Consider the following 15209-nt stretch of genomic DNA (forward strand, 5'->3'; position numbering starts at 1 on the left):
AACTATTGTTCTGTATGGGGATTATGGGTGAAATATCACAAATACACATGCCCAGGAACATATTTCATCTACTTCTGATAGGAATATGGGTATATCTATTGTTCTGTATGGGGATTATGGGTGAAATATCACAAATACACATGCCCAGGAACATACTTCATCTACTTCTGATAGGAATATGGGTATAATTATTGATCTGTATGGGGATTATGGGTGAAATATCACAAATACACATGCCCAGGAATATACTTCATCTACTTCTGATAGGAATATGGGTATAACTATTGTTCTGTATGGGGATTATGGGTGAAATATCACAAATACACATGCCCAGGAACATACTTCATCTACTTCTGATAGGAATATGGGTATATCTATTGTTCTGTATGGGGATTATGGGTGAAATATCACAAATACACATGCCCAGGAACATATTTCATCTACTTCTGATAGGAATATGGGTATATCTATTGTTCTGTATGGGGATTATGGGTGAAATATCACAAATACACATGCCCAGGAACATACTTCATCTACTTCTGATAGGAATATGGGTATAATTATTGTTCTGTATGGGGATTATGGGTGAAATATCACAAATACACATGCTCAGGAACATACTTCATCTACTTCTGATAGGAATATGGGTATATCTATTGATCTGTATGGGGATTATGGGTGAAATATCACAAATACACATGCCCAGGAACATACTTCATCTACTTCTGATAGGAATATGGGTATATCTATTGTTCTGTATGGGGATTATGGGTGAATTATCACAAATACACATGCCCAGGAACATATTTCATCTACTTCTGATAGGAATATGGGTATAATTATTGTTCTGTATGGGGATTATGGGTGAAATATCACAAATATACATGCTCAGGAACATACTTCATCTACTTCTGATAGGAATATGGGTATATCTATTGATCTGTATGGGGATTATGGGTGAAATATCACAAATACACATGCCCAGGAACATACTTCATCTACTTCTGATAGGAATATGGGTATAACTATTGTTCTGTATGGGGATTATGGGTGAAATATCACAAATACACATGCCCAGGAACATACTTCATCTACTTCTGATAGGAATATGGGTATATCTATTGTTCTGTATGGGGATTATGGATGAAATATCACAAATACACATGCCCAGGAACATACTTCATCTACTTCTGATAGGAATATGGGTATAACTATTGTTCTGTATGGGGATTATGGGTGAAATATCACAAATACACATGCCCAGGAACATACTTCATCTACTTCTGATAGGAATATGAGTATAACTATTGTTCTGTATGGGGATTATGGGTGAAATATCACAAATACACATGCCCAGGAACATACTTCATCTACTTCTGATAGGAATATGGGTATATCTATTGATCTGTATGGGGATTATGGGTGAAATATCACAAATACACATGCTCAGGAACATATTTCATCTACTTCTGATAGGAATATGGGTATATCTATTGATCTGTATGGGGATTATGGGTGAAATATCACAAATACACATGCCCAGGAACATACTTCATCTACTTCTGATAGGAATATGGGTATAACTATTGTTCTGTATGGGGATTATGGGTGAAATATCACAAATACACATGCCCAGGAACATACTTCATCTACTTCTGATAGGAATATGGGTATATCTATTGTTCTGTATGGGGATTATGGGTGAAATATCACAAATACACATGCCCAGGAACATACTTCATCTACTTCTGATAGGAATATGGGTATATCTATTGTTCTGTATGGGGATTATGGGTGAAATATCACAAATACACATGCCCAGGAACATACTTCATCTACTTCTGATAGGAATATGGGTATATCTATTGATCTGTATGGGGATTATGGGTGAAATATCACAAATACACATGCCCAGGAACATACTTCATCTACTTCTGATAGGAATATGGGTATAATTATTGATCTGTATGGGGATTATGGGTGAAATATCACAAATACACATGCCCAGGAATATACTTCATCTACTTCTGATAGGAATATGGGTATAACTATTGTTCTGTATGGGGATTATGGGTGAAATATCACAAATACACATGCCCAGGAACATACTTCATCTACTTCTGATAGGAATATGGGTATAACTATTGTTCTGTATGGGGATTATGGGTGAAATATCACAAATACACATGCCCAGGAACATATTTCATCTACTTCTGATAGGAATATGGGTATATCTATTGTTCTGTATGGGGATTATGGGTGAAATATCACAAATACACATGCCCAGGAACATACTTCATCTACTTCTGATAGGAATATGGGTATAATTATTGATCTGTATGGGGATTATGGGTGAAATATCACAAATACACATGCCCAGGAATATACTTCATCTACTTCTGATAGGAATATGGGTATAACTATTGTTCTGTATGGGGATTATGGGTGAAATATCACAAATACACATGCCCAGGAACATACTTCATCTACTTCTGATAGGAATATGGGTATATCTATTGTTCTGTATGGGGATTATGGGTGAAATATCACAAATACACATGCCCAGGAACATATTTCATCTACTTCTGATAGGAATATGGGTATATCTATTGTTCTGTATGGGGATTATGGGTGAAATATCACAAATACACATGCCCAGGAACATACTTCATCTACTTCTGATAGGAATATGGGTATAATTATTGTTCTGTATGGGGATTATGGGTGAAATATCACAAATACACATGCTCAGGAACATACTTCATCTACTTCTGGTAGGAATATGGGTATATCTATTGATCTGTATGGGGATTATGGGTGAAATATCACAAATACACATGCCCAGGAACATACTTCATCTACTTCTGATAGGAATATGGGTATATCTATTGTTCTGTATGGGGATTATGGGTGAAATATCACAAATACACATGCCCAGGAACATATTTCATCTACTTCTGATAGGAATATGGGTATAATTATTGTTCTGTGTGGGGATTATGGGTGAAATATCACAAATATACATGCTCAGGAACATACTTCATCTACTTCTGATAGGAATATGGGTATATCTATTGATCTGTATGGGGATTATGGGTGAAATATCACAAATACACATGCCCAGGAACATACTTCATCTACTTCTGATAGGAATATGGGTATATCTATTGTTCTGTATGGGGATTATGGGTGAAATATCACAAATACACATGCCCAGGAACATACTTCATCTACTTCTGATAGGAATATGGGTATAATTATTGTTCTGTATGGGGATTATGGGTGAAATATCACAAATACACATGCTCAGGAACATATTTCATCTACTTCTGATAGGAATATGGGTATAACTATTGTTCTGTATGGGGATTATGGGTGAAATATCACAAATACACATGCCCAGGAACATATTTCATCTACTTCTGATAGGAATATGGGTATAATTATTGTTCTGTATGGGGATTATGGGTGAAATATCACAAATACACATGCCCAGGAACATACTTCATCTACTTCTGATAGGAATATGAGTATAATTATTGTTCTGTATGGTGATTATGGGTGAAATATCACAAATACACATGCCCAGGAACATATTTCATCTACTTCTGATAGGAATATGGGTATAATTATTGTTCTGTATGGGGATTATGGGTGAAATATCACAAATACACATGCTCAGGAACATACTTCATCTACTTCTGATAGGAATATGGGTATAATTATTGTTCTGTATGGGGATTATGGGTGAAATATCACAAATACACATGCCCAGGAACATACTTCATCTACTTCTGATAGGAATATGGGTATAATTATTGATCTGTATGGGGATTATGGGTGAAATATCACAAATACACATGCCCAGGAACATATTTCATCTACTTCTGATAGGAATATGAGTATAATTATTGTTCTGTATGGGGATTATGGGTGAAATATCACAAATACACATGCTCAGGAACATACTTCATCTACTTCTGATAGGAATATGGGTATATCTATTGATCTGTATGGAGATTATGGGTGAAATATCACAAATACACATGCTCAGGAACATATTTCATCTACTTCTGATAGGAATATGGGTATATCTATTGATCTGTATGGGGATTATGGGTGAAATATCACAAATACACATGCCCAGGAACATACTTCATCTACTTCTGATAGGAATATGGGTATATCTATTGATCTGTATGGGGATTATGGGTGAAATATCACAAATACACATGCCCAGGAACATACTTCATCTACTTCTGCTAGGAATATGGGTATAACTATTGTTCTGTATGGGGATTATAGGTGATATATCATGAATACACATGCCCAGTGTCATATTCAATCAATTCCTGGTAAGAACACGTATGTGTACAATTATTGTTTTATATGTTGATTATTGGTAAAATATGATGAAACATTTCATTAACTTCCGGTAAGAATATGGGTATATTTATTATTCTATATGGGGTTGTGGTCAGAATGCTATGGATATACAGATCCTGTAACCTATTTGCATCTGACAGGATTACATGTCCATTGACTTCTCCCACCCCTGGGAGATGTGAGCCCTGGCATCATAGGTCTTTGACCCAGTGTTCCCACCTCCTTATTAGGCCGGCCATGTCATAGAGATGAGCAGTCTTGCACCATACTTCTTGTTTATATACCTATATTATTCTCAATACATTGTTCTTTATAGGATGTTGGATCTTTTGCAGGATTTTATTGGTTACTTAGGTTTGTTGACATCAATAACTTTTAATGGAGATATATAGAATTTTTTTTAAATAACTTTTAATAAAATAATAGGTTTTATCTTAACAAAAATATTTGGAAATGGAACATGTATTTTAGTGTATACTGGTCTCTAGGTTAATACGAAGGCCATCATAACAAATCCAACAAAATAGCTTTCATGGAACAATAAATGATGCTGCTTACGTTCACATGTCTGATATAGGACTCAGTATTGCTTCTTCGTCAGTAGGCAAGGCATTATTGAATCTTATGTGCCTGTTTTCCATCCAGGTTCACTTGAATGGGAATGGAAACCTTCATATTGTTCATATTGTTTTTTTTTTTTTGTGTGTGTGGCTGTGGGAAAAAGATGAGGGTAACGTATACAGTCGTGGCCAAAAGTTTTGAGAATGACACCAAAATTATATTTTCACATGATCTGCTGCCCTCTGGTTTTTATTAGTGTTTGTCTGATGTTTATATCACATACAGAAATATAATTGCAATCATATTATTAGTACCAATAGGTTATATTGACAGTTAGAATGAGTTAATGCAGCAAGTCAATATTTGCAGTGTTGACCCTTCTTCTTCAAGACCTCTGCAATTCTCCCTGGCATGCTCTCAATCAACTTCTGGACCAAATCCTGACTGATAGCAGTCCATTCTTGCATAATCAGTGCTTGCATTTTGCCAGAATTTGTTGGTTATTGTTTGTCCACCCGTCTCTTGATGATTGACCACAAGTTCTCAATGGGATTAAGATCTGGGGAGTTTCCAGGCCATGGACCAAAAATCTCTGTTTTGTTCCATGAGCCATTTAGTTATCACCTTTGCTTTATGGCAAGGTGCTCCATCATGCTGGAAAAGGCATTGTTCGGCGCCAAACTGCTCTTGGACGGTTGGGAGAAGTTGCTCTTGGAGGACATTCTGGTACCATTCTTTATTCATGGCTGTGTGTTTAGGCCGATTCCCTTGCCTGAGAAGCAACCCCACACATGAATGGTTTCAGGATGCTTTACAGTTGGCATGAGACAAGACTGGTGGTATCGCTCACCTCTTCTTCTCCGAATAAGCTGTTTTCCAGATGTCCCAAACAATCGAAAAGGGGATTCATCAGAGAAAATGACTTTGCCCCAGTCCTCAGCAGTCCACTCCCTGAACCTTTTGCAGAATATCAGTCGGTCCCTGATGTTTTTTCTGGAGAGAAGTGGCTTATTTGCTGCCCTCCTTGAAACCAGGCCTTGCTCAAAGAGTCTCCGCAGTCTCACAGTGCATGCAGAAGCACTCACACCAGCCTGCTGCCATTCCTGAGCAAGCTCGGCACTGCTGGTAGTCCGATCCCGCAGCTGAAACAGTTTTAAGATACGGTCCTGGCGCTTGCTGGTCTTTCTTGGGCGCCCTGGAGCCTTTTTGACAACAATGGAAGCTCTCTCCTTGAAGTTCTTGATGAGGCGATAGATTGTTGACTGAGGTGCAATCTTTGTAGCTGCGATACTCTTCCCTGTTAGGCCATTTTTGTGCAGTGCAATGATGGCTGCACGTGTTTCTTTAGAGATAACCATGGTTAACTGAAGAGAAACAATGATACCAAGCACCAGCCTCCTTTTAAAGTGTCCAGTGATGTCATTCTTACTTAATCATGACTGATTGATCGCCAGCCCTGTCCTCATCAACACCCACACCTGTGTTAATGGATCAAGCTCTAAAACAATGTTAGCTGCTCCTTTTAAGGCAGGACTGCAATGATGTTGAAATGTGTTTTGGGGGTTAAAGTTCATTTTCTGGGCAAATATTGACTTTGCAAGTACAGTAATTGCTGTTAAGCTGATCAGTCTTTGACATTCTGGAGTATATGCAAATTGCCATTACAAAAATGAAGCAGTAAACTTTGGAAAAATTACTATTTGTCTCATTCTCAATACTTTTGGCCATGACTGTACAGCACTTTGCCAGCCAATTTACTGCTTTATCCAAGCATCCAGGCGGCTGCCCAGGGCTCCCCTTTTAGACACAAAAAATGGACAAAAGCGGACAGTAGAACATAAAAGAGAGGTAGGATGACACAAAAGGAGGATATTCAGAGGGACAGAAGGATACAAGAGGGACAGGAAGACCCAAAGCGGGACAGCAGGATACAAAGGGGGGCATTTTATTCAGTTGTTTGAGTTATCCCAGTTTTTCACAAATCCAAGCACCCTCTGCTCCCGTTTAGCTTGGATAAAAGAGACTCTACTGGATATTTTTATCAGGTAAAGGATAAATATGGGAGTTGGGATTTGTAGCCATGTTATCCAAATCATAATCCCCATATAAATGAATATTGATAATAATCAATAATATAATCATCCACATCTGATGATCATATCACATTACATTTTATGTGAAATTAGTGGGGTAAGGTGTTTGTTGGTTGACAGCACACGCCATGCACGATTGAGCAGCTAAGTATTAAATTTCACAAAGAAAACACAGGCTATTTTCAACTCGACGCTTTAAAGAGGACCTGTCATCACATTCAATGCCACCAAGCCGCAGCTATGGTGGCATAGTTGACAGGTCCAGCTGTGTGGAGAGACCTTTGTCCACCTCCCTGGGTGCCTCCTCATTGAAATACTAAACTTTATTGCCCCCTTGGCGCGCATAACGGGAATCAAGAAGTGGTCCTGTTGGTGTTTTGGAGTGTGAACCAATCAGTGCTTGAGCCCTGCGCTGTGCCGCGTCATCAGTCGCTGGGCAGTAAAAAAATTCCTGCCCAGCAACTGATGACGCAGTGCATTGTAGATAGCGCAGATTTGTTCACACTCCATCGGACCGATACAGACACTTCATGCTTCCAGTGGTGCCCGTCGAGAGGAATAAAGTGTAATATTTTAGTGCGGAGGCACCAGGGAGGCGGATAGAGGGCTGTCCACACTGCTGGACCTGTCAGCTATGCCACCATAGCTGCGGCTTGGTGGCATTGAATGTGATGACAGGTCAGCTTTAAGCCTTTTTTTCAGTACTGAAGATAAGCAGTTAAAAGTCTCTTAAATCAGCCTTTATTTGCTTATTTCAGCAACCTTGACGTCCAACCACAAAATATATCAATAAAGTCACAAAAGCTATTTTCAAGTCAATGCTTCAGACAGTTTTCACAATCTTGAAGAAAAAAAAAAAAAAAAGCAAAAACTTTGTCAAACCCGTCTTTCCAGGCCTGTTTCAGCATCTTTGAGCGTATAAACACTGCATATGTCCAGGAAATCAATGCAGATATTTTCAAATTAATAGTTCAAACTGTTATCGCTATATTAATGAAAAGCCGTCATATAGAGACAATAAACAGCCTATACTGACTTATTGCAGCGCTATTGAATGCAGAATTACCAAGCTGTAAAAGGAAATTACTTAGCCTATTTGACGCTGTAATATAAATGTACATATAGGTATTCATTTATTATGGAGCTTAGGTGCCCACAAGTTTTTAAAGATATTTTTTCAAACAAAGCTGCAAAATTATTTAGCCTCTGTAAATATAAAATTTCACATTGAATTACCATGGAGGTGAATAATTCTATTCATATTATTATGGGAAATTCATCAAATGTGGTACTGGGCATGACTATTTGGGATAAATATATATGTTCTTAAAATAATGATAAAATATGTTCCTGGGCATGTGTATTTGTGATATTTCACCCATAATCCCCATACAGAACAATAATTATACTCATATTCCTATCAGAAGTAGATGAAATATGTTCCTGAGCATGTGTATTTGTGATATTTCACCCATAATCCCCATACAGAACAATAATTATACTCATATTCCTATCAGAAGTAGATGAAATATGTTCCTGAGCATGTGTATTTGTGATATTTCACCCATAATCCCCATACAGAACAATAATTATACTCATATTCCTATCAGAAGTAGATGAAGTATGTTCCTGGGCATGTGTATTTGTGATATTTCACCCATAATCCTCATACAGAACAATAGATATACCCATATTCCTATTAGAAGTAGATGAAGTATGTTCCTGGGCATGTGTATTTGTGATATTTCACCCATAATCCCCATACAGAACAATAATTATACTCATATTCCTATCAGAAGTAGATGAAATATGTTCCTGGGCATGTGTATTTGTGATATTTCACCCATAATCCCCATACAGAACAATAATTATACTCATATTCCTATCAGAAGTAGATGAAGTATGTTCCTGGGCATGTGTATTTGTGATATTTCACCCATAATCCTCATACAGAACAATAGATATACCCATATTCCTATTAGAAGTAGATGAAGTATGTTCCTGGGCATGTGTATTTGTGATATTTCACCCATAATCCCCATACAGAACAATAGTTATACCCATATTCCTATCAGAAGTAGATGAAGTATGTTCCTGAGCATGTGTATTTGTGATATTTCACCCATAATCCCCATACAGAACAATAGTTATACCCATATTCCTATTAGAAGTAGATGAAGTATGTTCCTGAGCATGTGTATTTGTGATATTTCACCCATAATCCCCATACAGAACAATAATTATACCCATATTCCTATCAGAAGTAGATGAAGTATGTTCCTGGGCATGTGTATTTGTGATATTTCACCCATAATCCCCATACAGATCAATAGATATACCCATATTCCTATCAGAAGTAGATGAAGTATGTTCCTGAGCATGTGTATTTGTGATATTTCACCCATAATCCCCATACAGAACAATAATTATACCCATATTCCCTTCTTGCTATATTACAAGAAGTCATTTCCTGGGCTGCATTTGTAAAATGTGCTGCCTTCTAGTGGTGGAGTCTAGTATTGCAGCCCATCATCCCATCATCCCATCATCCCAATATGCAGTTTAGTCCGTCCCTCCACAGAGAGACAATCTGTGATGGTCCCTCCACCAGTGTCTAATAGCAAGTGAGAAGACCTCTGCTCCAGCCGCCCTGAGAGGCCATAACCTCGCTTGTCTCATGAGGAGAGAATCATTGCTTTCATATGCACAATATACTGTGAAGTTTGCCTTTGAGAGAGACTGTACCCCGTTACCTCATTCAGTAATATTGTTATGTTTACAAGTTCACCTGCATGTCTGTTTGATTGAAATCGCACAAACACCACTTGCGCTCCAAACCCTGCACCCACCGCTATAGGAGTGCCCCCAGGGGGTCCTATACCATCCACAAGTGCCACCTCCCGCTATTCACAATTGTTGTGGACACGAGGGAAGTTGTGAGGGGTCCAGCGACCCACTTCAGCTACCGAGACATCATTATCTGCTGCCAGGGGGACTACATGCCCCAGCTAGCTGGCCCTTCTGCAACATCTGGCGCCTCTCCAGTGGCCCACCACAGTACCACCCAGATCTGACATCAGGAAGAAACCCAAGGCTTCTGGACTGGCCAGACCCACAAGTCCCAGGAATAAACCTAGGCTACCAAGAGTCACTTTGCATCGGCCGGCAAGAAAAACAGGAGTAGAACAGACAGACTCCATCACAGATATCACAGAACCAAGTACAATCACACATAGACTGTTTATGGATCATTTTCCAGTAATGAGGAATGCAGTCTTTACATTTCCACTTAGTACACATCACCTCCACCTCTTATCTCTATTTCCAACTCCCTTCAAGCATGTGCTACATGACAAATGAGAAATGATCATTTCTAGATCTGAAACATGCTTTGTTTAATTATTGTAAAAATCAGTAATTGATTACATTAATAGCAATCCAATATATCTACACTGATAGAATATTTTCTTTTTTGCTAATTGTGTGCCTTTTCTCTTACAGATGCTTCGAACTACGCACACTTTCTGTTTAATGCTTTCGACACAGACCACAATGGATCTGTGAGTTTCGAGGTAGGTCATTATTTTAATATTGGATATATTAACAGTATGAACGATTACCTTTGCTCCCTATGATTAATTATTGAATGTGTAACTCTAATGTTTTGTCATGGATATATCTTTTTTGGATGTTTTTGAAAAATGTTGCAGCGTGCACAAGTCAGTATTATGATTGCTGGTATGGTTCCAGTCATTATTGTATCTATCTTGACTCTCATTTTCATCAATCTTTTTTGCTAAATTAGAGCTAAGATGTGAAGGGAGAAAAGGAGAGGGGACCGTGGCCCAGTAGCATTCTAGATTATATTCTGTGATTGAAAGTTTAAGGCTGGGGTCACACAAGAATCGGCTCAATTATGCTAATGACACTCGGATCAAGCTCTATTTGTGTTTTGCCAAGTGTCAGTTCACTTTGATACAACAGGTGCAGAGAAGATGGAGAACTTAATTTCTCCATCGTCTGTGTGCGTGTAAAACGGACATCAGCGAGCAGTCCAATGTTTTACACTCACCCGTAGACTTGAATAGGCGTGCATTCTCCAATTTGCAGAGCCACTCGCAACATGTTCAGATTTTTTTTCTCATGCCGATTCGGCTAGTAGATCGTGACTGCCCCATAGCACATCCGATATCACTCCTCCGAATTATACGTTTGTGTGAGCGAGTATTAAAGGAGATGTTATCTCATTATCACTCTGTTCATCCATGAGTGAAACACTAAAGAATTTTGTCCACATGTGACCAATAAGGGGCAATCTCTTGGAAAGTGTAGTCCATGTTCGTTGTTAAGATGCAAGAGTAAAGCGACTTAAGAGTAACAGTTCATGTGATGTGACATCTATTTAGATTTGCTATTACTCTGTTATTCCTCATACAAATGTATGAATACATTTAGAACTATTACTATGCTTTGTGTTCATGTGGAATTTTCCTTTCTCACACCATGTGATCAGCCCAGACGATGTCAGATTATGTTACACCAAGGGCGAAGTTTGTGTTAAGCCTACCCACAATATAAAAATGTATTTTGCAGAGTAGGTGGGGACGCTAAGATACCCCTTTCATTAACCCTATAGAGTATGATGCCCTCAAAAATGTGTCCTACAATGAATCCCCACACACACAATGTCACCCTAGTATCCTCCACCTGCATAGTAAAATATTTTGTCCCCTACAGTCTCCCACATACATAATGAGACCTCCACAGTGAGTTACACAGGAAGTTTGCTCCCACAGTGATATCCCCACAGTATGATGTCCCCACAGATCCCCAGTTATGGGTTCCCTATAGTCACCCCAAACAGTATGATGCTCCTACATCACCCCCACACAGTATAATGGCTTCCATAGCACCCCTCATACAATATGGTTGGTCCCACAACCCCTTACCCACATTATGATGGCCCTTAAATTCTCACCAGCTCACAGTATGATGGCTCCCACAGTCTCATCACACAAAGTATAGTTTCAAAGTTTTTAAGGTTGAAGTTAAACATAAGTACATGAAGTTCATCCTCTACCCTAACAGGTATTATAGCCTCCACACAGTTTTATGGCTTCCACAGCTCCCCACATATAATATTATGGCCACCATAGCCCTCTCACAGTATGATGGGCCCATCTGTCCCTCCCACACAGCATGATGGTCCTGGTTCCCAGAGTCCTGTCCTCCCCCACAGTATACATTGCACGATGGTTCACAAAGACCACAACATGGTATAATTCCCCTGCATTCCCCCACGCACAGTAAGATTGGCCAAAACAGCCTTCTACACACAGTGTGATAGACTCTACAGCCTAACATACAGTATGATTCCCCCACAAACAACTGCCCCCACACAATATGATTGCCCCAGAGCCCACACACAATATGATGCTCTCCCGCATTGCTTATAAACTGATGGCTGAATTATAGCTCCCACAATTCTTCCACGCACACAATGATGGCTCTCACAGTCCTCTCACATGGTATTATGCCCCCACTGTCTCCCCACGTATAATATGATGGTTGCCACAGCCTTCTACACACAGTATAATAACCTCCACAGCCCATAACATAGTATGATAGCCCCCACAGCATCCCACTACATGGTGCTCATTTCCTGAGATATGCAGATGTTTCACAACGCCTGCTGCAGAGACAGGAGCAGTGGGGGAATGAGGAGGAGAGGTGAATATTGTATTTGTTTTAATCAGCGAGTACATTGTGGTGGCCAAAAAACTGTATAGAGGACTATGAGGAGTGCATCATAATGTATGTACTATGGAAAGCTATGGGGAATGCATTATACTGTATGGAGGACTATGGTGAGTGCGTTATACTATATGATGGACTATGGGGAGTGAATTAAACTGTATTGACTATGGAGGACTAGGGGAGTGCATTATACTGCATGGACTATAAAGACTATGGGGAGTGCTTTATATTGTATTGAGGACTCTGGGGAGCACATTATACTGCATAGAGGACTATGGGTAGTGCATTATACAGTATAGAGGGCTATGGGAAGTGCATTATACTGTATGGACTACGGATAACTATAGCGAGTGCATTATTCCATATAGAGGAATATGGGAAGACCATTATACTGAATGGGAGGCTGTGGGTAGTGCATTATACTGTGTGGAGGACTATGGGGATACCATTATACTGTATGGGATATGGAGGAATATGGGGGGTGCAAAATACTATATAGACTATGAGAAAGAAGCTCATAATACTGTATAGATGACTATGGGGAGTGCATTATACTGTATGGGCTATGTAAGACTATGGGGAGTGCATTGTACTGTATGGAGGACTATGGGGAGTGCATTATACTGTATGGAGGACTATGGGGAGCGCATTATACCCTATGGAGGACTATGGGGAGTGCAATATACTGTATGGAGGACTATGGGGAGTGCATTATGCTTTCTGGAGGATTATGGGGAATGCATTATACTGTGGACTATGTTAGACTATGGGGAGTGCATTATACTGTATGGAGGACTATGGGGAGCGCATTATACTGTATGGAGGACTATGGGGAGTGCAGTATACTGTATGGAGGACTATGGATAGTTCATTATGCTGTATGGAGGATTATGGGGAATGCATTATACTGTGGACTATGTAGGACTATGGGGAGTGCATTATAATGTATGGAGGACTATAGAGAGTGCTATACTGTATGGATGACTATGGGGAGTGCATTATACTGTATGGACTATGGGGAGCATATTATACTGTATGGAGGACTATGGGAAGTGTATTATACTGCAAGGATGACTATGGGAAGTGCATTATACTTTGGACTCTGTAGGATTATGGGGAGTGCAGTATACTATATGGAGGACTATAGATAGTACGGAGGACTATGGCGAATGCATTGTACTATATGGGGGACTATGGGGAGCGCATTTTACTTTATGGTGGACTATGGTGGAGTGCATTATACTATATGGACGACTATGGATTGCAGTCTACCAGAGGTCTCAAACTGCATTCAAGGGCTGCAAACAGGTCATGTTTTCTGGATTTCCTTGTTCTGCACAGGTAATAATTTAATCATCTACTCATTATGTGTGTAGGTGATTAAATTATCACCTGTGCAGTGCAAGGAAATCCCCTGAAAACATAACCTGTTTACTGCCCTCGAGGAATGCAGTTTGAGACCCCTGCAGTATACTATATATAGGATTATGGGTTGCAGTATACTATATGGAGAACTATGGAGCCTATTATACTATATGGAGGGCTATATTGGGGTCATATTTATATATTTTTAGTGTTATTTGGTGGTCATTATAATATTGGAAGACTATTGGGAGCTATTATACTTTATGGAGGACTATGTAGGGACCATTATAGTGTATGGGAGCAATTAAACAGTGCCAAGGTTTTTGTTGGGTCCATCATACTGTGTGGGGGCCATTATACTGTAAAAGGCTAATAGGAGCCATTATAAAGTGTCGTGAGGTGTAGAGGGCATTATACTGTATGAAGGCCCATTATATTGCATGGAGGACTGTGTGGGGGTCATGGTTGAGGAATCATACTGGGTTGGGGTCACCATACTTTACTGGGGGAGCTTAGGTGGGGTAGAGTATGGTCATCCTACTGTGCTTGTGGAGTGCATTGTGGAGGAATTCACTGTGGGGCTATCATACAATGTTTGTTGGGCACTTTTGTTGGTGTCAAACTTTATGAGTGCAACGAAAGGTGAATCTAGGGCTTCAATAGGAGGAATATTACTTTTGTAAAGGCTGCAAAGTTGTGACATATGCTCTTCTGTGACCCCACCATTTTTTTTCAAGTTGAAAGGGGCCCAATTAGAACTTCTGCTATGGGGGCCCCATGTCTTCTAGGAACGCCCCTGTACACTGGCTTATTGGTGGAGCAGAGAACCGATGGCTCCCTGTTCCACCATTGTATTGTATGAAACTATATTTGCATCCTGAGTAAGAGGACTCTCTTAATATCCAGAAGCCCGTTAGAACCTTGGCTCCCCATATGCGCCTGGCCCCCACTCGATTAACAATAGACAAGTACAATTTTCTGTACTTTTCCATTCACAATAACAGAGGTACAACACAATGCAGGGGTCTAAGAAAAAAATGCCCCAGA

At 39.5% G+C, this 15209-nt stretch overlaps 1 protein-coding gene across 4 annotated transcripts in view; it reads left to right on the top strand.

Annotated features, from left to right (window-relative positions):
- KCNIP4 (potassium voltage-gated channel interacting protein 4) overlaps positions 1-15209 on the top strand; it is a 1248191-nt gene that overhangs the window by 882713 nt on the left and 350269 nt on the right. For all 4 annotated transcript variants that reach the window (XM_069744678.1, XM_069744679.1, XM_069744677.1 and 1 more), the window contains one exon: positions 10542-10612. In XM_069744678.1, coding sequence (XP_069600779.1) covers positions 10542-10612 — 71 coding nt within the window. The remainder of the gene's footprint in view (positions 1-10541; positions 10613-15209) is intronic.

Source organism: Ranitomeya imitator, chromosome 1 (assembly GCF_032444005.1).
Source record: "Ranitomeya imitator isolate aRanImi1 chromosome 1, aRanImi1.pri, whole genome shotgun sequence".
In the NCBI taxonomy this organism is placed as follows: Eukaryota; Metazoa; Chordata; class Amphibia; order Anura; family Dendrobatidae; genus Ranitomeya; species Ranitomeya imitator.